Raw genomic sequence first — 23,131 nt, 5'->3', positions numbered from 1 at the left:
GCTAAAGTTTAACATCTGCCATCTCTGTAAATACAGTAGACAGCCCATATGTCCAATTATTATCAATTGTCAAACACAAAATACATATTTATATCTTCAAGAAAACCTTTTTGAATTTAACTCATATTTATAGAGTAACATAATGGCTACAAATGGTAGAACAGCTGCACAATTATGACAAATGCTGTACTTTTTGCTCCCAAATGACAGTTTTTACAACTTAAATTGATGATGGTCCTTATATTTTGTACTCAATCATTATGTATGTGTTGCATACAAACAAAAAGTGCCACTTCATCCACAAACCAGTGCTTATGTATAATTTATTTTCAAAAAATTAAATCATTGCCTCAATGAGGTAACTGCAGCCCTGAAGACGCGACAGTGTGACAACTGAATGTTGAAGTAACTGAATGTTTGCCTGAATGTGTAACAAGCAATAGTGACATAAAATACTTATGTCACTATTGTTTTGTTGCAATTTTTGTGGAGTTAAGAAAAACGGTAGTAAGATGTCTTAAGGTGGACTCCTCAAGTCATGTAGTCTGTGGACACCTTTGGACTGCAATGAAAAAGACCTGTAAATCATGATGTTCTGTTAAAAATGGATACTTGTTTTACAGGGTTCATTATTGATTCATTATTTGTGTGTTTTGTTGATAAATGTTAATTGGAAGAAAAACAACATTAACATTTCTTCAGTTATTGCCCTCCTATAGGGTCTTCATTTTCTCTTGTAGGTCAGCAAGGCCTGGCAATGGACTTCATCTTTTACTGACATACAGAACATTTTGTTTTGTATAATCATGCCCTCTGCTGGTTAATATTAACTGCATATGTATTCAGTGCTTATAGAAGAGTATTGTAATATTCAAGGATAGGCCAAGTAAGCGCTACAGTTTGTATGGCGTGTACAGGGTCAGTTTGTTGCTTTTATTTTAGCTAAACAAGTACTTAGAAGATTTATTGGAATCAAAGACTTGTAATGTATGAGTTAAGTTCATAGCTACATTAAAGTAACTGTTTGAATACGTTTTCCATGTCTGAACTATTAAATACAACACTGTTGCTTTAATTAATTAGTTTTTTTGTTTGTGTTGCACACATATCTTGTTTCAAGACATACAGGTCTGAAGAGATCTGTGCTGAGTCTGTTACTGTTCCACAAAGTATTGTTTTTAACATTTAGTAAAACAGTCACAAGCTATTCTTGGGAGATATTTTGAAAGGCATTTCTGGGAATGAGGTTGCGTTTGGTGGATCCAACAAATCTTTAGATTCTTGATTCTTCTCCATAATGCTTTCACAGTATAGCCCTTTATAACTCTCTTGTGTTATTGTCCTCTGTCCCTAATGGGTCATGTAGTTATTAGTAAACACTGTGCAAAGGATCCTTGTGTCTAATGTACAGATGCTATGTGTTAAAATAACCCAATGTTATTAAGTAGAAAAATACACTTACACAGGATAAACTATGAGCCAACTCATTTAAATGTTAAGCCAGTTGCAAGGGTTACATTAAACTGTAAACATCCCTGTGAGGATATTGGATCATTACATTAAAAGGAATAGAGTGTAATACAATACAAGTAAATGTTATTTATACTGCACTTATCTACAAGCAGAGTGTTTCCCAAGAAGATACATAAACACTAAACATGACAATATAAAAAGCACAAGCAAGAGAGGACAAATAATAGCTCCATTAAGTGAAATCGGATACATACCTTGAGTGCATCTCCTGCTCCACCCACAGCTAATTACACTTTTAAGTCTTTAAAACGAAAATAACTGATATTACTTCAAGAGGCAACCTATCTGGTTGCACTTCAGGTATCTGGAATAAGAGCTGATGAAGGAAAATCAACATTATTCCTCCATTATATAAACGTTTTATGAAGATTGTCACCTATCAAGATTGTACACATTTGTATGTACAGAAACACTCAACAACTGGAACAAACTCATCTTTGTTGTTTGTCAAAAATATTAATTCAATTGTTTTAAAAATGCAATTGGCAGTTTAAAACCTTATTCACTTATGATTATGCTATACTGCCTTACTAAAGAAGGGGGATGACTAAATGTTTCAAGCTCTTAGACAAAATATTATGCCTATTTTGTCTAAGAGCTTGTTTCTTTCTGCCTACCTTGGAATCCAGCCTTCGGCCTTCAAATATTAATTCCCAACAGATTGAGGCAGAAAGAGACACTCAACAGACAAAACACGATGCGTTTAAGGACGTCTGCCATGAGTGAAAATATTTAGAAGTATCTTTATCTGAACTTCATTCAGTCTCTCTCTTGCCAGCCAGCTGGGAGACCTACATTTGCAAATGTGAAACCTATTTATTGCAATTTAACTCTGTTTTTGTGTAAAAACTCAATATATTTGTGTGTTAATTTGGATTCAGTTATCAATCAGCGCTGGAATCATGAACTGTGCTGTAATAACTTCACAAAAGGCAAGAAATAAATTGTGGACACTTTGATGGTGTGAATTTTGTAGCTTTGTCAGCGAAGGTTAGTGGCTGCGAAGTTATGTGGAAGTGAGGCACGACTTTGGCTCTTTTGTACTGTATACTGAGCAGTAACAGAGTTTCATTTATATTGCCTACACACTACCACACAGGTGTTTTAATTTGTTTTCATTAATTAAACCTCTTGATGGTGATACTGTGCAGTTTATGCTTTACTGACATATATCTTGATATTTGATATACAGGAATGTTACATGTTAAATGTCAGGTAACTACTTCACTAAATCACACTTCTCGGGGCAGTGGGTTGAAGAAACTGTACATGTTTGACATTTCCCTGATTATCTTTTTATTTTTAATACACCTGTTAGTTTGACATGTTCCTTTTTGATGGTTTGAAGTGCTTGGCGTTTGGTGACCTCAGCAAACTCCCATCACAGGCCTCTAAATCAACAACAACACTATTGTAGACAGATTGGTTGAGAAAGAGATCTATGAATCAATTTATCATACCTTCACAAATAATGATAAGTTGCCCAGGAACTTCATTTGTGACAAATATTTAATTAACGAAATGCGTTTTAAAACGGTGTTTAACTAACTGCCACACCCACCCCATATGAAAGTTTGGTATATGACCATACCTAACCCTACTGTATATGATAAGGGGTTATACATGTTAACATGTGTGGGCATTATATTTTAATATGATATCTGTGTTTCACTTTTAGCCTATTAAAAACTTTGTGTGCTAACATGTTTTACATACTGTATTTATAAACTATACCCATACATTCAACATAAGAATATGTATCTCCAGCATATGTGATTTTAAGAATAGAAACAATGGCTATACCATATGAATAGTAACTGTGTCGTAACTGTGAGGAAATTGTTTTGCAAAATATTTGAAAAGGAAATTATATTAGACTATCTAACATAGCCTATGGTTGTTTCTGTTATTATGAAGTTGCAGTGTGTAAACAAATAACTTATTTATTCAATAAGACATATAAAGACGCACATATCAGAAATGTGTATCCTCAGAGTAAAGTCCTGGTTTTAATCCATCTCGCTGGGTGAATTGATGTTTAATCAGTAACATCCACACCATATCCTATTTTAATATATGTCGCATCCTTTACATCTATGTATTTTATATTTTGTAAGCACACATGTCAGAGTTGTATGGGACTGTCCCGCCTGTAATCCAGGATGTTCAAAATCCACACTAATCAAAGGCGGTTTGGTGCAGCAGATGTAGAAAATTGATGATGTTAAACTTTCATGGACACTCCCCAAGTGGGTGGCCAGAAGCCGCTGGCAGCTCTCAGGCTCTGCTGGGAGGGGAAGACACGGTGCAAGACGAGTCTGCTCTCCCCTGAAAACTTTGACAACTCAGCGAAAGGAATTAGCGAACCAATACATGTTAGTTTAATAGCTAGCTTTCAAAAACTGCAGTGCTAAGAGGTGATGCTGGGGGTGGCCGGAATGACGGGCAGGTAAGACTTTTCATCAGCGTTGGAAACGTTAGCTAGTAGCAAACATACACAACCGCTAACTTCAGCCAGAAAGCTGAAGCTAGTTTGCCAACATAACCATTGGGGTAAAGTTAGCTAACCCCCTTTTTTAAGGCAACAGCACAAATATTATTATCAATTCATATGTGTGGCCCTGAGTAACAGTTTAAAGGTTAGTTCAGTGTTGACATAATGCTACGTTATAGCTAGTAACGTTAAGCAAAATAACGGTACATAAGAGCTAACTGTAAGATTAGCATGCTAGCTAGCTGTTTAAAGGTTTTTAATTCTCAACATAATGTGAATTAATAACACTCACTGCCCCTGATTATAAAGGTTATGAGCATTCAGGTATGACCATGATTGTCTTGAAATAACTTAAATGCAGCAATTAATGCATGGCATGCCATTATTTTATATTTATTTAGTGTTTGCCTTCTATTGTTTCCATTCTTTCTTGTGTTATTGTAATTGTTTGATTTCATTTCACTACAGTCCAGAATTGATTTTATTTCTGTCACGATGTAAATCACTGTGTTTTGAAAAGTTAAAGTTTATTATATTAATGTTTTATTTTTAATGGGGAAAAATGACAAACTAACATTAAATTACGTTTTGTTGAGTTATCTACTTTTGTATTAGGTTGCAACTTAATTGAGATCATCTTTATGTTTCACACGCAGCCTCTGTCTTTCATGAACTACTGACAGAAAGTTGTGGGTTGTGGCATAGCTTTGAACTGTAAATTGAAAAGATAATATCTGAGTGTGTGTGTGTGTGTGTGTGTGTGTGTGTGTGTGTGTGTGTGTGTGTGTGTGTGTGGAGAGGAGGAAAGGTTGCACGTCGTCCTTTGGCTATGTTTCAGTACCTCTATTCCTTTACCAAATTAGGCGGTGGCTGTGCAGTGAGTAACAGTGTTAGTGAGTTCCCCAACTGATTCACATATTATTTTCCACTCTCCATGGTGACAGCTGCTGAAGCAAGCCCCGCAGTTAATGTAGGAGTTATGTGAGAAATGATAAACATTGGTCCGCTTTGTATCCCTGTTATTTGTCAGCTTAACATTTCACACAGGCTCTCGGGGAGTAATGTATTAATATGTATTTTTTTTTGTGTCATGCAACAGCATTGCTAATGCCCTGGCCAGTGCGGCCTGTGAGCGATGTAAGAGTGGCTTTGCTCCGACTGAGAAGATTGTCAACAGTAATGGAGAGCTGTACCATGAGCAGTGCTTTGTGTGTGCCCAGTGTTTCCAGCAGTTCCCAGAGGGACTCTTCTATGAGGTAGTGCACTCAAATAAACACTTTAAATCATTTCACAAATCAACACAATGAGCCATACTTTATGCACTGCATTTGTCTGGTAACTCTTTTATATAGAGAATGTATTGAATGTTTCTCTTGAGTGAATTACTTTCAATCTTCTTCTCTTACAGTTTGAAGGAAGAAAATATTGTGAACATGACTTCCAAATGCTATTTGCCCCTTGCTGTCACCAGTGTGGTGAGTGTTTTTAGGAACTCATTCATGTAGGGCCTGTCCAGATCTAGTATTTGCGAGGTTGTGTGGACTCCAGAAAGACTAGCAACCACTTTGTGCAATAATGTATCTTGTATTCAGATATATTCTGACTGTCTAACTGAGATGAACATGGAACCAGAATAGATTTCAAGTGTGCCACCAGTGATTATTTGTGATTAGACTTTGTTTCCTTGCTTCCGTCTGATTTAATTTACGGGGACTGAAGATGAACAGAAAAAAAAAATTGCATGTGCAATAACAGTACGGCTGGAGAAGGGATTTCTTGGGTGGGGTTATATTTAAGTGTGTAACATTAGGCATGATATCACTATACACAAGTGCTTCACAGATCCATATCCAGCCTTCACCACATCTCCCCACACTGTTTGGGAAACACTGCACTACTCTACATATGTGCATGTAAGCATCCCTGACCATGTTTAAAAGATCCGATCCCAGTGTGCCCTCACTGAGCTTTAAGTCTAATCATACTTTGATTTCAAACTTCCCACATGTGTTTAGAGCTCCCAAGATATATTTGAGTGCTGCCTAAGCTTAATTTAAATACTGCTTAACTGTGTCCGGGGAGAGACAGACATGCTCTAATTAATTTAAATGGATAATTAAAATGCATTCAATATTAAAGTTTCACTTTGAGAACACTATTGGAAGCAGTGCATTGTAGGTACTCCAGGACTCCATAACAGAGCTCATTATGAACTACTGTACATTTCCAAAAATACAATTAAATCCAGTCCCTGACAAATTTTGGTAAAAGTCAAACTTAGACTTGCCTCAAATTGATCTCTCACTTATGGGTTTCCCTCAGGGGAGTTCATCATTGGTCGTGTCATTAAGGCCATGAACAATAGTTGGCACCCTGACTGCTTCTGCTGTGACATTTGCCAGGCTGTGCTCGCAGATGTGGGGTTTGTCAAAAATGCAGGCAGGTACGTATCCCTTCTTATTACATTCTTAATCTAACACTGCAACAGCCTGTAAAACAGGCGGGTTACACACACGTCAGGCTGCTGACTCTCACTTTTGTGTTCTAACAAATAATGGGATTTTGACGAGCGGTGACAGATTTGTCAAAACGTAATAATATACTTTCTTGACACACTGTTGTTCTCCTACATTTACCCCAGGCACCTGTGTCGCCCGTGCCATAACCGTGAGAAAGCTCGTGGCCTGGGCAAGTATATCTGCCAGAAGTGCCATGCCATCATTGAAGAGCAGCCACTGATCTTTAAGAATGACCCCTATCACCCAGACCACTTCAACTGCAACAATTGTGGGTCAGTCCGACCACTCCACCCCACTGTTTTTAACACAGAAAACACACGCTACAGAATATATTTCAGGACCACATGAGAAATGATGTTTAATGTGTTTCAATGTTTCTCTGTCCACAGGAAGGAATTGACCGTTGAAGCCAGGGAACTGAAGGGAGAGCTTTACTGTTTGCCCTGCCACGACAAGATGGGTGTACCAATCTGTGGTGCCTGTAGGAGACCCATCGAGGGGCGTGTTGTCAATGCCATGGGCAAGCAGTGGCATGTGGAGGTTTGTCAACATGAATGAGACTATTTATAATACACTGGATACAAGTTTGCTCCTCCTGTTAACCTCTTACGGGGTGGGGGACTTTACAAAATACCTACAAACAACATACCCAAAGTAAATTGAAAGCTGCTCTTCAACCATTTGCACCAGATGCATGATTTTGGTCTCATTCAAAAGATAACTCTCTTATTGTTCTTGCAAAACATTGGTTAATCACTCCAAGTGCTTCTGGCACTGAGTAATAGTGGTCTGAATATACTGAATTTGAAGAAAATACACTCCACGTGAATTGTTTTGTTGAAAAAGATGCCTGAAGATGACTATAGCTGGTAGGTAAGAGCTGGAAAACACAATAGGAAGATAGCATCAACAAAAATTTCAGAACAAAGGCACAAAAACTTAACTTATTAGACGGTAACACCAGGTAACAAGGTGTGCATTTGGAGATATTATAATATTTATTGATACAAATGCCATAAATAACTATTATATACCCAATATTCCCTGTCAGTAGTAATGACACAAAGTAAGTGAAGTATAAACACATTTTTTGTAATATTTTGTGTTTTCTTTGTATTTTGGATATAATGAATACAATTATGAAAATAATAATAATATTTGTTAAAAAAACAAACATTGATGACGTATGTCAAATTCTTCAGTGTTTCATTGGCTACGCGCTGCTGCTGGCTCTGTCTGTAAACACTTGAAGAGGGCTGGCACTTCCTTATCAAGTTGACACTCATTGGCTCTTGATGGCTGTAGATAACGCATGGAACTTGGCTCGAATGAAGTGTCAATCGAAAGGTCAGAGTTCGGCATCCGTCTTAGAAGCGTCTAAACAGCGTTGAATACATGAGATATTAACTTTTTATGGATGGTCACAACATTTTACACATCAATCAGCTGATTTCAAAGATTGCAACAGCTGTTCATGGGCTTGTGACAATGTTCATGATGGATATATTTTTACCGGAAACAATCGTTTGGACCTTTGGCAATGACACAGGAAGTGTTTTTTTTATTATTATTACTGATTACAGGATTATTATGAGGCTTCAAGTTGTGGTTTTGATTGTGAGTTTGCTTGCTAGTTTGAGATGCCTACTGTACTTGCTGTTTTCATTGTGATCTCAAAACCGTTTTGCTCACTAAATAGACGAGCTTTCTAACGATATGTGGCATTGCGTAACAACTCCATAATGTCGGACTGTAAACAACACAGGGCAAGATGCAACCTCTCTGAAAATGCAAAAATATCACATGGCGGGCCGCCGGCCGGCCGTCCACCCATTATGTGGTTAAAGAATGGAAATTGAGGATTCAAATCAAATACATTTTTAATTGCTAAATGGACAATGGACTGCTTTTATATAGCGCTTTTCCGGTAAGGACAGCCAAGTTTAACTGATTACCTTTCCATTAAGTTGTCAACTTGATGTGTCAAAATTCCCAGAGAGAGGTACTCAAAAGAGACCATTAAACACACAAACAAATTCAATAATTAAGAATAAGTAAAACAATTATGGCGTTGGTGAATGCAAGTGTTTGTGTTAAACTCTTCTTCACATTGCAAGTTGGACCAAAGGGAGTTGGCTTCAGAAAGACTGCTGACTGGGGTTCATAATAGTGGATAAATGTCATGCTGACCACCTTTTTATAGATAATATTATATGTAATGACTTCACACGGAAGCAGAATAAAAATCAATTATGAATTTCACATTCAGTTACCATTACTTATGCATATCAATCCATTAAATAAATGACTTTAGTACCAAAACATTGTAAATGAGCAAATTCGAGCCAGTAGGAGAAATGTGAGCACTTTTATAAAGAGAAATTCTCCTGATGCAGATCAAGTTGTGTGTTTATCTGTCTGGAGGTTGCTCAATATTATACTGTTCTAAAAGCTCAAGACTGTCAACAGTGTATAGCAGTCAACTTAATGCTGAAGACGTTATTAGCTGAAATTAATTATTTTATCTAACCACTTCAGGAACTTTTTATCTGGCAGGCACCAAAACAATATAATTTTAAAAACACTGTGGACTAAATGTGATTTTACAAAACAAAAACAACACTAAAGAATAATAATAGTTAATAGATAGTAATACAGTAATATTTCCCCATAGGTCAAGTCTGTAACTTTCAAAAACATTTCTTAAGCAAGTAAGCAAACATATTCATATAATGCTCATGTAATATTCATGTTGTGTTGGCACCTGCTCCTCCAGTCAGTATCACATGCCTTCATTAGGAGTGTTCCCCCCTCGCTCCCTCAGCAACATTTGTTTTTGTTTACAGCATTTTGTGTGTGCCAAGTGTGAGAAACCTTTCCTTGGCCATCGGCATTATGAGAGGAAGGGGTTGGCTTACTGTGAGACTCATTATAACCAGGTAAGAAACAAAAGAGCCGAGTAAAAATAATGACTTTGGAGACATGACGGAGATCATAATGTAAGCAATGATTGCTGTACAAAAACCCAATCTCCTTTGTTTCTGTTATCAAGCTCTTCGGCGATGTGTGCTATCACTGCAACCGTGTGATTGAAGGCGATGGTGAATATCAATATAGTGAAGCTCATATTCAGAACAGTGTTTTAGTCATTTACATAACATGTGACTTGAACATACAGCAGTTGAATGTTCCTCATTTTCCTTTTTCTTCCCCCGTGACCCCCTCAGTGGTGTCTGCTCTCAACAAGGCCTGGTGTGTCAGTTGTTTCTCATGCTCCACCTGCAACACGAAACTGACTCTCAAGTAAGTGAAGTTGCTCATTAATTGCTTCTTTATTTTTTTACTAACTTATCGTTTACAATACTACCAGCTGATTGTTTTTTTCTCACTTTTTCTACTGAACCCCTACTTCAGTCTTAACACTTGTCTTTGTATTTTTCACTCTCCTGCTACAACTCTTCCCTCTTTGGCTCTCGTTCCCATTTTCCTCCAATTTCTCCTCTTACATGCTTCACTTCACGTCTATCGTTACTCAGAGATAAGTTTGTTGAAATTGACCTGAAGCCGGTGTGCAAGCACTGCTATGAGCGCATGCCCGAGGAGCTGAAACGTCGCCTGGCTCGACGTGAGCGTGATGCCAAAGACCGCAAGAAAAAACCTGCTGTCTGTCTGTAGAGTTATTATTCTTATCGACTCACCACTCTATCCGTTGGTTGGTGCTATCTCTGCCTTCCTCTTTTTCTGTGGTGTTGCTTGTTTGACAGCATGTTGTCATTATTTGTCATTTATGAACCCTATGAGATATACAAGTTATGTCAAACATAAGTTTGGCTCAATTGAGGTTTATGATTAGGGCTGCAACTAAGTTATTTTCAATATTGATTTAGTATGCCTTTTATTTTCTCATTTAATTGTTTAGTCTATAAATGAAAACAATTATAAATATAAAATGATAATACATTTTCCAGAGTCCAAGTTGACGCTTCAGATATCTCGTTTTGTTCAGATATTTTGTGCATATTCTGTTTAGTTCTTGTCTCCATTTGTCTCGTGGCTACTGGCATGTGTTTTCTTAAGTTGCAGTGCGCTGAGCTTTCAGACCCACAGTATTTTTGTCATTTTTGCTATAAATTGACATAAATGATTAATATGTCTGTCAGTCGACTAATTACTTAATCTACTAATTGTTTCAGCTCTACTTATGATGAGCTTTATTTGTTTTGTTTTGAATAAGACACGTAATTGCTGCTCTAAAGGACAAAGCAGCATGATAATTTCAATGGTTTCCAATATAATTCCAGATCAGAAGACGAGGCGTTGCCTCCTAAAAGTAATGCCCTCATGCTAATGAGGAGATATGCAGTGATGATAATATTTAGTTAAACATAATGCAGGTGGGAGGGAATTCTGAAAGCTTAATATAGGCTAGAGACAAGACATTGGTTTACATATTTAGTATTAACATGGTCTTTCTTTCCTTCGTTGCAGGAACAAATTTGTTGAGTTTGACATGAAGCCTGTCTGTAAAAAGTGTTACGAGAAGTTTCCTCTGGAGCTGAAGAAAAGGCTCAAGAAGCTGGCGGAGTCGTTGGGACGCAAGTAAGCGGCTTCCAGCCAAACAACCTGGAATTGTTCCTACTATGTCTGTGATAGTAAAATATCCAGGAGAACTGCTGCATAACAAAATAAGGACCTGGCGTTATAAAAGTACGCAAATATTAGTAATTAAATCTGGGATCCATTAAAAAATCTAAATATATATATGTTGTCATAAAGGTGCCTGTCAGCAGATGTCTTTTTTTCTTGCTGTTTTCTTTTATAAGCAAATGTAAATTGTTTTTTAAAAAACATTCCTAAATTGTCCAAATTAGTTTTTCTCTCCTAGAAAAGACGTGGTGTCCTAGTTTATTATGACTTAACCATGAGCATGATCGCCAACTGCTATACAAGATTGTTGTTTGACATTATATCGACTTACACGTGTGCCTTGAATATATAAACTGTGTCTTAAAATGCAAATATTGGTTAAAATGTGACTTACATGCAGTTATAATAGTTATGCCTTAATATAGCCATCTTAAAAGACAAATGATCTACTAAAAGCAGAATGTTACCAGCTATTTACCTTAGCCTTTGAGTTTTTATATCTCCGTATGAATAATAAAGCAACCACATTGTTCTTTAAGATATTGTAATGATGTCTCCTCATGACTAAATGAATAAAATGTTTCAAGAAAAACGTAGACATGAGCCATTACCGGAGCAAGGCTCATATACAAAACATTCAGTGTGAATGATTCCACTGGATAAAGTTAATAAAATAAATATCAAATGGTGATGAACTGGTGCCTCCTGTCAATTTTCTATCAACCTGGCTCAACAGTTATATATGTTATTCAACTCCATGATGTTTCCTATTAGCTCCTTAATCCCAATGTTTCATCAACAGTGAGTTGGGAGAACATATGAGATCAGAGATCACCTTCAGTATGCACTGTACGCTTTCAGTATGTGGTTGTGAAATGTTATTGCTTGTACGTAAATGCCTAGGGATTGTTAGCCTCATACTTTTAGCCAAATTAATGTTTGCAACTTTCTGAGGGAAATGGTTCAAAAGGATCCAGATGATTATTTAACATGAGAACACTTTGATGTAAAAATAGCATTAATGAGTCAGCACATTGCTCGGGCTATTTGTAAACAGGCAAAAATATTATTCAGAAAAAAAGAAGTACTACATGGAAATATTATTTGCTTAGGTGAGCATTTTTATTATGGGACACTTTTTAAATATGCATTTTATTTGTCAGTTTACATTTTATTGAGTTGCATTAAATAGACACGGACAGCACCACATATACAATATTGATAAGTATTTCATTTCTTCTTAAGGATCAATAAAGTATTGCCAAACATAAGTGAATTTCAATTGATGAAATACCAAATATATATTATTAAAGCATTTCCAGGCTCTGAAATGCATGTAACCCTTCTATGTCCATGCATCATAGGGATTTCTACAAGCTAAACGTTCAGTTAAGGTTTTGAAACTTGCATTCATTTATGTATGGCATAGATCACACACGTCATTAGACACATTCATGGATTTCTGAATCCAAAAAAAAGTACAAAAAAGAAAAATGTAATGTGTAAAACCTACAATTAAGTTGCAATTTTGTGCATGAAGGAGCCTCCTGTTAACCCTCGCAGTGAACTAAAGGACTAAAGGCTGTCACACATCCGTATGACAGAAACGTATGCCGGCGCATACGAAATATCGGCAATAGGTTGATATAAATTAAGGGTAAGTTGTGATCGTTCGAAGGACGCAGACGACACGCCGAACACGCCAGACATACGGCCCTGTCACACAGCTCCGTATGGCAGAAACATGCCGGCGTATATGAAAAGTAGCAAAAAATGTGTCAGAGTCCAAATACATCCAACCTTTCCACAGCGGTGTTGTAGCTGACGTATACATAACGAATACATAACAAATTATTATACATATGTCCAACATATTGATAGCGTATCACTTACTTATACAAAAGCTGGAGTTGGAAAAGTGCCATTTGCTTCACGTCATGCTGATGTGATACGGATATGTGTGACAGGGCTTTAAGGCCCTGTCACACATATCCGCCCTGAAACTCCCCTCAATTTGAAATTTGGGTCTTCAGGTGCATGCCATGCTTTTGTGTAATAGCAAAGGAAGATAGAAACTACTGAAAATAGAGCCTTATTTTACAACAAAAAGGCCATGTAGTCTGTAATGATAGTACTGAAAATAAAAATAAAATAGTTGGTCTGTGTGTTTTCTTTAGGTAACATGTTTCACAACTTTTTATCTTCCTGATCTTTTCTATTTGCCAGCTTCTATAACACAATGACACATGCAGTGGAACATTCTGACTTGTCATAGCAGAAAAATCCCAGGCGTTGTTAGTCACACAAACACTGAGTCCATTTTATTAAAGTGTCTCAGTGAAGCCATGCGAGTGTGATAGTGAGCCAGCAGGTACAATACCAGGACCTTGACACTGAAGCAGCTAAATAACATTCATATGTGCTTTTCCTAATTTGACATAGGGAAATATCTGCTGTAAAGAATAGTATCTATTATAGAAAAAAGCATCCATGGAAAACCCAGGTTCATTTATACATGATTGGATATCTAGGTAAAACTACAGTTATCATTGTTAACGATTATATGTGATATTTATTCATTATTTTAAGCAAGAGTGTATCACAAGCGCTTGTTGCTACACAAAGTGAATGTAATTACTTCACACTTAAATAAACTCCCTATCTCTGCATGTGCTGTGTATTGTTACCATTAAAGTTGTTAATAAATGTTACACATGCAGATCATCATTTTAGGGATGTTGCACTTACTGGAAAATGGATTGGATTCTTGCATGCAGCTGTTAACTGGGATTAGACAAGTACTAATGAGGAATGTGGCAAAAGGGTAATCCCTTTAGCTGGTTCTGAGGATGAGAAGGTGTCAGTGCCATGTTCTTGTATTGAGGTTGGAGACGTGATGGTAAACACAGGAAGTGCAGTCTGAAAGTGGCCCATTCACCAAAGGTCATATCTAAAAGCTGTTTGAGGTCGTCTGCATCACCAAAGACCAGTGCTGAACCGCTGAGGTCATCTCTTCTCACAACATCAATATACTTACTGGGGTATTTCATCCTCTCCAACTAGGAAAAAAGAAAAAAATGTAAACATTCCAACATTCCCTGATATCACTGAATTGATCTTTTCTGTTGCATTTGCATTGTGTGAGGTGAATAAACACATCAATTTCAATAAATAAAGGTTTGTAACAAAAGTACGTTAAAGTTACAATCCTCCAAATATACATGAAATTAAACCATGTTTTTGGGATACTATTTATGGTCAGCATTTTTCAGCAAAAGCCATTTAATGAAGTTACTTTTAGTATATACCAGTTTATACCTCCCTATATAGTCATTTTCATTGATAATGGCAGGGTCCGCCATTCCCATGATTGATTAAAATTGCCTACCTATGCACAAAAGATTCACAGGAAATGATGCGGCATGTAATACAGCGTTACTGTTTGTAATTAAAGCTAACCCTCATTGATAACAGCCTCACTGTTTACTGTTCACTAACCTAACACTGTATTAAGTTAGTTAATACAAACCAGAGATTTTCTACTTCTGTTGCTTCACATCAAAACCACGGGGAAGCTTTAGTTCTGAAGCAATTACAGGAAATGCAATGAATTTGTCGGCGGATCAGTTTAAAATATTGCAGGGAGTAATGGAACAAGAAGGAACATCCAAAGTAAGCTGTCGACTGGCTGCACACCTTCAACTCCTCGTGTCACGTGAAAATTAGATTGTGGTTGCTCATTGCATAGAAATAGACCAATTATTAAACGACATCTTCATTACAATAACATGAATTTGGTTGTCTGCACGGTAAACGGATACACCAGTTGTTCTCCTGTTGATAAAGTAGCTCTTCAAGAAGTGTGACACTGCACTTACTGTTACATCAGTAACCACATGCGTTGTCAAATCAACCAGAACTGAAATCTTAAAGATTATGACTTTAAAGAAGTTTCTTACCTCTTTACATACATCTTCTGTTTCCATCTTGATGATAGTTGTGATTGGCAGAGGAGCTAGGTTCCTCATCCAACCAGAATCTTTCAGCCTGGATGTCCCTCTGATGTGAGCCAGCTCCTTCCTAATTGAATGATCCAGGTTCACCGTCGTCTCTACAAATGTCTTCAGGTCCTTTACAGTGAATTTGAAATCTTCGTTGAGAAATCTTTCAAACATTTCAGGGTCTCCATCCTGCTCGAGGAGGTCCTCAATCTGTGAACTCATCACGTACAACTCTGCCCTGGACTCACTGAAGACTTTCCACAAATTCATTGAATTGTCAAGGTCGATATCTGCTCTCTGCTGAGTGTCTTCCACACACTGGTGTATCCAGCTTAGGCGGCAGGGCCACTCATTGGCCAAGACCACCCATGCTGCAACATATTCTGGGTCTTCTGGGTCTGACCTTCCTGAGGGACCTTCCTGAGAGGCCTTTAGGATTATCACAGTCACACGAATGGAGTTGATCACCCTCCTCATAGACATGACATCCTCTGACATGTACTTGGCAAGCTTCCCATGGCTGTTCAAGATGCTACTGACCAACTCCTCTACTTCCTTTTCATCAACTTCTCTCTGTTGATACAACACTTCCATTTCAATTGCAACCTCCTTTGAACATGATTCTGAGCAATTTAAGCTAGATTTATGTGTAACTTTGCTCATGTCGTCAGAGGTTTTTGAACTTCTAGTGAGGTTGTAAAATAAACTGCGCTTTGAATCATCGCACAGTGGAGGAACCGTGAAGGGCAGAGTTACAATTCGGTTCAACAGTGCATAAGCTCTGTCTTCTTTGCTGAAGCAGCCATCTGCAAAGTTCACTTTCTGTACAATAACATGTGGATCGACGGACAGAATGGAAATATACGGACTTTCCTCATCTGAAAGCAGAATGTTGATTGCATCCAGAACTGCAACAATTTTCTTGGGGGAGCAGCGGTCCAGATTGGTGATTTTCAGTACTACTCGGATCCTCCTCCTCTCAAACACCTCCATAAACTGGATGAATTTAGACAGAAACCACATTTCCTTCCTCACTTCATTCATGAAGCCTAGTTTGCTGCTGACCCGCTCATTGTCCATCCCCTTCTTGATGTTCAGATTCGGGCTGAAGATGAGGTTCTTAACCGTCAGAAAGACAAACCTCAATGCGCTTACTGCAGGGAGTCCTATGGAAGTGATGATCAGGCCCTCCAGCACACCCACATTGCTGTTTGTTCCATTAACCGCTCCGCCTGCTTTAATCTCAGGTTTGGGAAGGCCAAACGTCAAAACGAATACCAAGATGATAAGTGGTACCACGAGAATGGACAGGAAGAGAAACCACAGAGGGCAGCAGCAAACCTTTTTGGACCTCCAATGGTTACGACCATCCTGCACTGTCTGAATTTTTTTAATTAAAAAAACAAAACAGAACAAACGAGAAACAAGTTAGACGTCACTGCAGTGTTTTCAGCCACGCTAGTAGCATGGCCAGAACCGTCCATCGCCAGTTCAGTCACCACTTTGGTCCGGAATTAAATATCGTAACACTATTTTGTGCTGACATTTATGGTGCCCAGACGGTAAATCTTAATGACTTCGCTGATCCGCTGACGTTTCATCTACTGCCACCATGAGGTTTACATTTTTGGTTCTGAGTGAAATATTTCCAGAATTATTGGATGGATTCCTGTCAAATTTGGTACAGATGATGATTCCTTCAGGATAAATTGTATTAACTTTTGTGAAACCCTAACTTTTCATCAGATCAAAATTTCACTTTCTATCTTTAGGGATGGAAGTAGAGAATTACATTTACCCTTTTTTTTCACTTGTACTTTTATTCTATTTTCTATTTTATAGTCATTTTACTTTTACTTATAATTTTTTTTTTGTTAAAACAAAAATCACATGAAAAAGTCCTGATAAACCGTGTGAGAATAGAAGGTTAGCATTATTGTACCTCAGCATAGGTTACATCTACCTTAAATATTCACTAGTGTAATGCACAACCAACGAGCAAGATGGTGACTCAAAACACACCCACAATGTTCCGTGAACAGGTGCATGCTGAGTAAGGCTAACATGCTAAATGCTAAAATGCTCACTTGGATCATCCAGCAGTGACTGGATGCTTTCGAGGATTTTACCAATAATCTAATATAACCATAATATAACATTAAATTGATGTTGCCTATTTTCTAATATGACTTCTCTGCTAAGATTTTTGAGGTATTTGCCATTCCAGTACAACAAATGGCAGGGATGTGATGTAACACTTTAGTTAACATGCTAAACTAAGATGGTGAGCATGAACACAACTTGCGAAACATCAGCATGTAAACATTGTGAGCGTGTTGGCATGCACAGAGCCACTAGCATGGCTGTATACTCTTTGTTTAATAACTAAGACAATTCACAAACCTTCATCTTGACTTCCTCTTCTTCATCATGTTGAGCCACACGGTAGAGTACAATCTGTAATTTCCCAAAGTTCATCTGCATGGCATGAAACAGCCGCATGGCTAGCCCGGCCCAAAGCAGGTCACTGCCTGCAAAATGCCAGGCACTACAATGTACAGAAATGAATCTGATGTTAGGGTTCTTCTGGTTCTCCTCTCTCCAATTGGGCCAGTAGAAGAGCATTCTTCCAATGAGTGCTAGAAAGCCACCAAATGAAGGCGTAGCTGAGCGAGGCCTGTATTCTTCATTTTTCTCCTCAATCTTCGAAGCTTCCTCCTTCATGTACACTGGATAGACACAGAACATTGATAATATTTACATTAAGGATATATAATTTAACTGGTTGGGGTACATGTAAGGATAAACCTATAAATTAAGGCAGAGAGAGAGACACCAAAACAGGTAAAGCAACATGTTGTGTAATGGCTTGAACGTAAAGAGGATAATACATACAAGTTATGATGAATATTTTAGCAATAAATTGGGGAATTCGACTTATTTGGCTCTCACTAACTTTGATAAAATGCTCTGGCCATGGCACTAAACCTGAATAATCAGCCTGACCTTTCTGCAGAAAAACTCATATGCAAAACATTATGATTTTTCAATTGCTCAATGCAAGAAACATAATGAAAATAAATCTGTTTTACAACATTTCAAAGCTTTGTTATTGTATGAACATTGATAATATGTGAACATCATGCCCGGTTGAACTTTTGTAATACTGCCAAGGTAAAAAAAAGGAAAAAATCATTACGACAATCCTTAAGACCTTCTGGGTAACACAAAGAAACAATAATAAACCTGTCCTTTCTATTGGTGTCCTCCACTATAGCCGCACATGCTCCATTCAGTCAGTTCAATGACTGGGACATCACATGTTTCCTGTGCAAGGTGACTGTGTACTCATTTATGAAATTCTTATGTCTCTGAATATGTGATTTTAGTTTCTTATTAATAAATGTGCTTCCTATCTTTAAAGTTTAAGTGCACACTTGTTCATTCGTCAATCAGACGTTTGTCTAAATTGTAATTTGATGCTGTAAGATATGATCTGTTACAGTCGATACAGAGAGGGATTGTTTGGACACAGTATTGTGTGCGACCACTTGCCATTATTTGCTTTACATCCCATATGAAATGAATGGGTTTGGGGAATTATATAAATTGTGTGATTTCAGCACACCTTGAGCTGGGAGCATTCAGAAAATATTCAGACCCCTTCACTTTGTGTATGTTTTGTGCAGTTATACAGTAAAGTTGTTTGAATGAATGATTTGAACTTATCAATCAACACTCAATGTCCCATAATGACAAGGCAACATTTCGAAATTCAAAAGAAAAAACTGAAATATTAGTATTCATACCTTTTGTTATGACATTTGAAATGTAGCTCATTTCTCATTTTATTTTGCTCATCTTTGAGATCTTTCTAAACCTTGACTGGATACAACTTTTGGTAAGTTCAGTTGGACATTGGACATTATTTTTGTCTAAGGTCTTACAGCTGACAATGCAAATCACAGCAAAAACCAAACCAAAGGTACTGCCTGCAGAACTCAGAGGCAGGATTCTGTCAAGGCACAGATCTGGAGAAAGCTTCCAAAGAAATTGGATTGGACTGCATTAGAGTTTTCCAAGAGCACAGTGACCAACATAATTCTTAAACGGAATAAGTTTGAAACAACCGGGACTCTTTGTAGAGCTGGCTGCCCGGCCAAACTGGGAGAAGGGCCTTGGTAGGTGACCAAGTACCCAATTGTCACTGTGGCCGAGCACCAGAGATCCAGTGGGGAGATGGGAGAGACTTCCAGAAGGGCTTCAACTCTCCACCAATCTGGGCTTTATGGCTAAGAATGGAGCCTCTCTTCAGTGAGTCCTTACGGTGCAAAAGATGTCAAGAAAACTCACTCAAGGCTGTAATCGCTGCCAAAGGTGCTTCAACTAAGTGCTAAGTGACGGGTCTGATGTGATGGGTCAATGTGATATTTCAGTTTTTTACATTTTTAAATGGCAAAGAATTCAAAAATCCTGTATAGCTTTGTCATTATGGGGTGTTAATGGGGTGTTAATATACCTGCGCGACCGGCCTGAGAAACACTGGTGTACATTGATAAATGATTTTAGCATATAGTTGCAACATAATAAAATGTAAAAAAAGGTGAATACACTGTTTGTGCAACTATTTTGCTGTGCACAGTGTTTAGGAGAGTGACAATGTGTACTGGACACAGAGATCAACCAGAGGCCTGCAGAGCAGCAATACAATGTCCACCTTTCATTCAGTCAGTTGTGAAGAAATCATTAAAGTATGAGCCAGCTTTGAGGTGGTGCTCTGCTCATTCATATGCCAAGAAGTAGCACAGTGACTTTATGACTGCAGTGGCTAAGTCAATGCAAGAATTAAACCTTAGGTTTGCTAGGCTGTCTTAGCATTTTTATTAGCACGTGCAGTTTTTAACAGTCATCATATACCATTGTTTCACACACTCCAGTCATGTTTACAGTGAACATTGTAGTGTCGTTAAAAACAGAAACGGTCTGTTTGCATGCAAATCATCTGAAGTTAGTTTTTTATGTTTAGTGCCAACATATGCATTTGCACGGCAACATCCTATAGTTTCTAGCCAGAGACGGTAGACACTGCCACTGGGCTTAAAATGGTTGAATAAAGCAAGAGTCATCCAGCAGATCAGAGAGACGACATGCTGGGGTTCAGAGAGTGTTTACATACCCTCCATTTGTTCGAGGATCATGTTAATTCGATTCTGACATGAAGAGTAGAGTCCTACAGTTGCAGGTGATGAAACCTTTGTCAGGGTCTTGGACAACGCATATGCGTAAATATCATCTGAAAGGAGATTTGGAATAAAACACAGCATGCATAACTTATATTTAATTTGACATTTCAAATGAATTTAGTTGATACTGTTATTCACAGAGTCTTTTATCAGCAAATTCATTACAATGCCCCTAAAGTTGAAGGATTATTTGATACATTCATAGTTACAAGCTGTTACAAGCTGATGAATACATGATGTGCACATCCCTGATTCAGTCATTATAAGCATTTACACTTAGTTCATGATAATATTCATTAAAAAAGTGAAGTTTTAAGTGGAAAAGGAGCTGTGCCACTTGTCATTTTCTGCTGACAACTCACCTTTGGTTGAATGCATGATGACTGTGTGGTGGGACGTGCAGCTTTCACAGAAAATCCCTTTGACCTTCGAAGAATGTGAAACAAGAAGGAACTCAGTACAGGCAGAGGAGGTGTGTGTGTGTGTGTGTGTGTGTGTGTGTGTGTGTGTGTGTGTGTGTGTGTGTGTGTGTGTTTTCGGTTTGTCTACAGGCCTGATTAGACAATGATGTCAGCGGAGCTCCAATGCAAAAACCCAATGATTAAGTACCCTCAGTTTAACATGAGGATTTGGTGTAAAAGATTTCTTTCTTCATGTACTTAACACTTCTACAACTAAATGGAAATCACCATGTGTGGAATGAACGTCCTTGAGAGAGGTTACGTGGCAAAAACAGCAATTCACAATTTCTTTTTCTGAGTGCTGATTGACAGGCATTTTATGTGACTTGTTTTAAGATGATATCCTGACATTCATGCATGGGTATGCACCCTCCCTGAGTGCAGGCTGTTTTTTTATGTGCATGGAAATGTCAACAGTTTTGCTGTGTCAATGATTACCTAGCATAACCTGGTCCCTTTCCCGACTGGCCACATACTTTCTCTTTGTGTTCCTGCCTGCACATGCCTAATGGTCCTCAGGGCATTAATGGAGTCATACAGTCTGACAGACCAAAAAGGAAAAACTAAAAGTTTAGTTTTGAGAAAGTTTATGTTTTACTTTGATGGTATAACCTTTGATCAGTGTTCACCAAAGTATTATCGTAAACCATAAAACTTTAATTATGCTCTAAGCACCAATAGAATAATGATTGATGTGGTAGAAATGTGTTAATGGTGATACAAACTTACCTTAAGTTCCAAATCTCAGTCCTGATCTTTATTTCATCTCATATTTGAATCGCTACTTTTAACATATCCAGGACACGGAAAGGACCCTGTAGCCAAGGTGCGCTGAACCTTAAACCCCGATGACGTCAATGCTGTAAAACCTTTCACTGATGACAGAAGGAACGATAAGGCACCTGGCAACCACAAGCAACGTCTGTAGGACGGATACTTTCCAGGAAGTGACGTCACATGCAAGATGAAATCATTTCTGAGAGATTGAGATGTACATTACTTCTGTTCTCCTTTTCCAATCCGTTACACCATACTACTCCTGCTGCTCCCAATCTTCTCTCTATTCATAGAATCTGAGTGAAGTGGGTAGTCCCTGAAAGCTTTACGAGTTAGAAAAATCCTAATTCTTGCAATAGCTTCTGGCATTCACAGTCCAACTTTTTCAGTCCAAGCAAAAATGGAACAAATGAGTGATTGCCTTGCTGGAGCCTTGGGTCTGCATGATTCATGAACTGAATTCCTAGTTTGGAGTCCCTCAGGTTGGGAATGGCTGAATTGCTGTTCCTGGCCTGAACTGACATGCATGGCGTTTAAGATGGCACCAAAGCCGTTTTTGCCCAGAGCAGGAAATGTTATGACATAACTGGTTAGTCAAGCTTTGACAAACAAGCTAGAAGCATAATTTTCCTTGGCTCATTCTTTTTTTGTTGCATTGGCCTTTTTTTACCATCTGGTGTCGCAGTATACTCACAACACTTCAACAACAAGTCCTTCACAAGCTACTACAAATAAACTTTGTGAAGTAAATTGTGTAAAGGTGTTTTTTGAATACATCATTTTCCAATAATATATTTATAGCCTGTACACTGATCATTTTTTAATATTGAAGGTTGAAATGAAAATAATTACCATTTAGGTTGTCTTTTGTAGACAGATGGCTCCTATTGCATGTCAAATACATCTCAAAAAGCACATGCTGGTGTATTGAGGTATACTAGCAGAGCTTTGTGTGCACAGTTGCGTGCAGGAACATAACATGTATAGAGGCAGGCAGGTTTAATTTGAAAGACTAATTAAAAAAATTGATTAGGTGAGATTAAAGATTCATTTATTTAAGGGAAGCTTTTTTGTGACAGATTTTATTTGTTTTGCTTTGGTTGGTAGACAGAATTCTGTGTTTGTAATGTTGTAGGAAGTTGTGTTCTTGTCAAATGTTTTACCATTGTAACATTATCTGTGGTGTCTTATAGCCGAAGTCAACTTGGGCTTAGCACTTGTATGTGCATGACACAATGAATAACCCTCTACTTAACGCTATACATACACACAAGCATCACAAGCAGATTGGTGTCAATAGGTATACAACCTCACACAGAAGCATCAGACAGCAAAATACTCCGATTTTAGGCTATATTGGTGAAATTAAGTTTAATTAGTGAACGTCTGATTAAGATTTAAAGTGCTCGGCCTGAGGGTGACTAATTCTGCCTTTACTCAGAGTACCTGATTGTTC

The 23,131-nt window shown here is 37.8% G+C and overlaps 2 protein-coding genes across 3 annotated transcripts; one reads left to right on the top strand and one right to left on the bottom strand.

Annotated features, from left to right (window-relative positions):
- Window positions 1-3,745: 3,745 nt before the first annotated feature.
- lims1 (LIM and senescent cell antigen-like domains 1) lies at window positions 3,746-11,888 on the top strand. 2 transcript variants are annotated; one of them, XM_029428217.1, is made up of 11 exons: window positions 3,746-3,982; window positions 5,127-5,283; window positions 5,436-5,502; window positions 6,350-6,470; window positions 6,669-6,818; window positions 6,936-7,086; window positions 9,393-9,485; window positions 9,599-9,647; window positions 9,774-9,849; window positions 10,083-10,258; window positions 11,035-11,888. In XM_029428217.1, the coding sequence occupies exons 1-10, from the start codon at window positions 3,954-3,956 to the stop codon at window positions 10,219-10,221; spliced, it is 1,032 nt and encodes a 343-aa protein (XP_029284077.1). In that variant the 5' UTR covers window positions 3,746-3,953; the 3' UTR covers window positions 10,222-10,258; window positions 11,035-11,888. The 2 variants fall into 2 exon arrangements, with proteins under 2 accessions (XP_029284077.1, XP_029284085.1); XM_029428225.1 differs by lacking the exon at window positions 10,083-10,258 and having other exon boundaries at window positions 3,750-3,982.
- A 2,085-nt stretch (window positions 11,889-13,973) lies between these two features.
- Window positions 13,974-20,815, bottom strand: nkpd1 (NTPase, KAP family P-loop domain containing 1). Its single transcript, XM_029425708.1, is given in 5 exon segments — window positions 13,974-14,252; window positions 15,153-16,574; window positions 17,598-17,923; window positions 20,371-20,487; window positions 20,800-20,815. Coding segments are annotated over 5 exon segments (2,160 nt in total).
- Between the last annotated feature and the right edge of the window lie 2,316 nt (window positions 20,816-23,131).

This window comes from Cottoperca gobio, chromosome 3 (assembly GCF_900634415.1).
Source record: "Cottoperca gobio chromosome 3, fCotGob3.1, whole genome shotgun sequence".
Classification (NCBI taxonomy): Eukaryota; Metazoa; Chordata; class Actinopteri; order Perciformes; family Bovichtidae; genus Cottoperca; species Cottoperca gobio.
The sequence above is the reverse complement of the archived record's forward strand: the minus strand, read 5'-3'. Positions and strand labels throughout refer to the sequence as shown.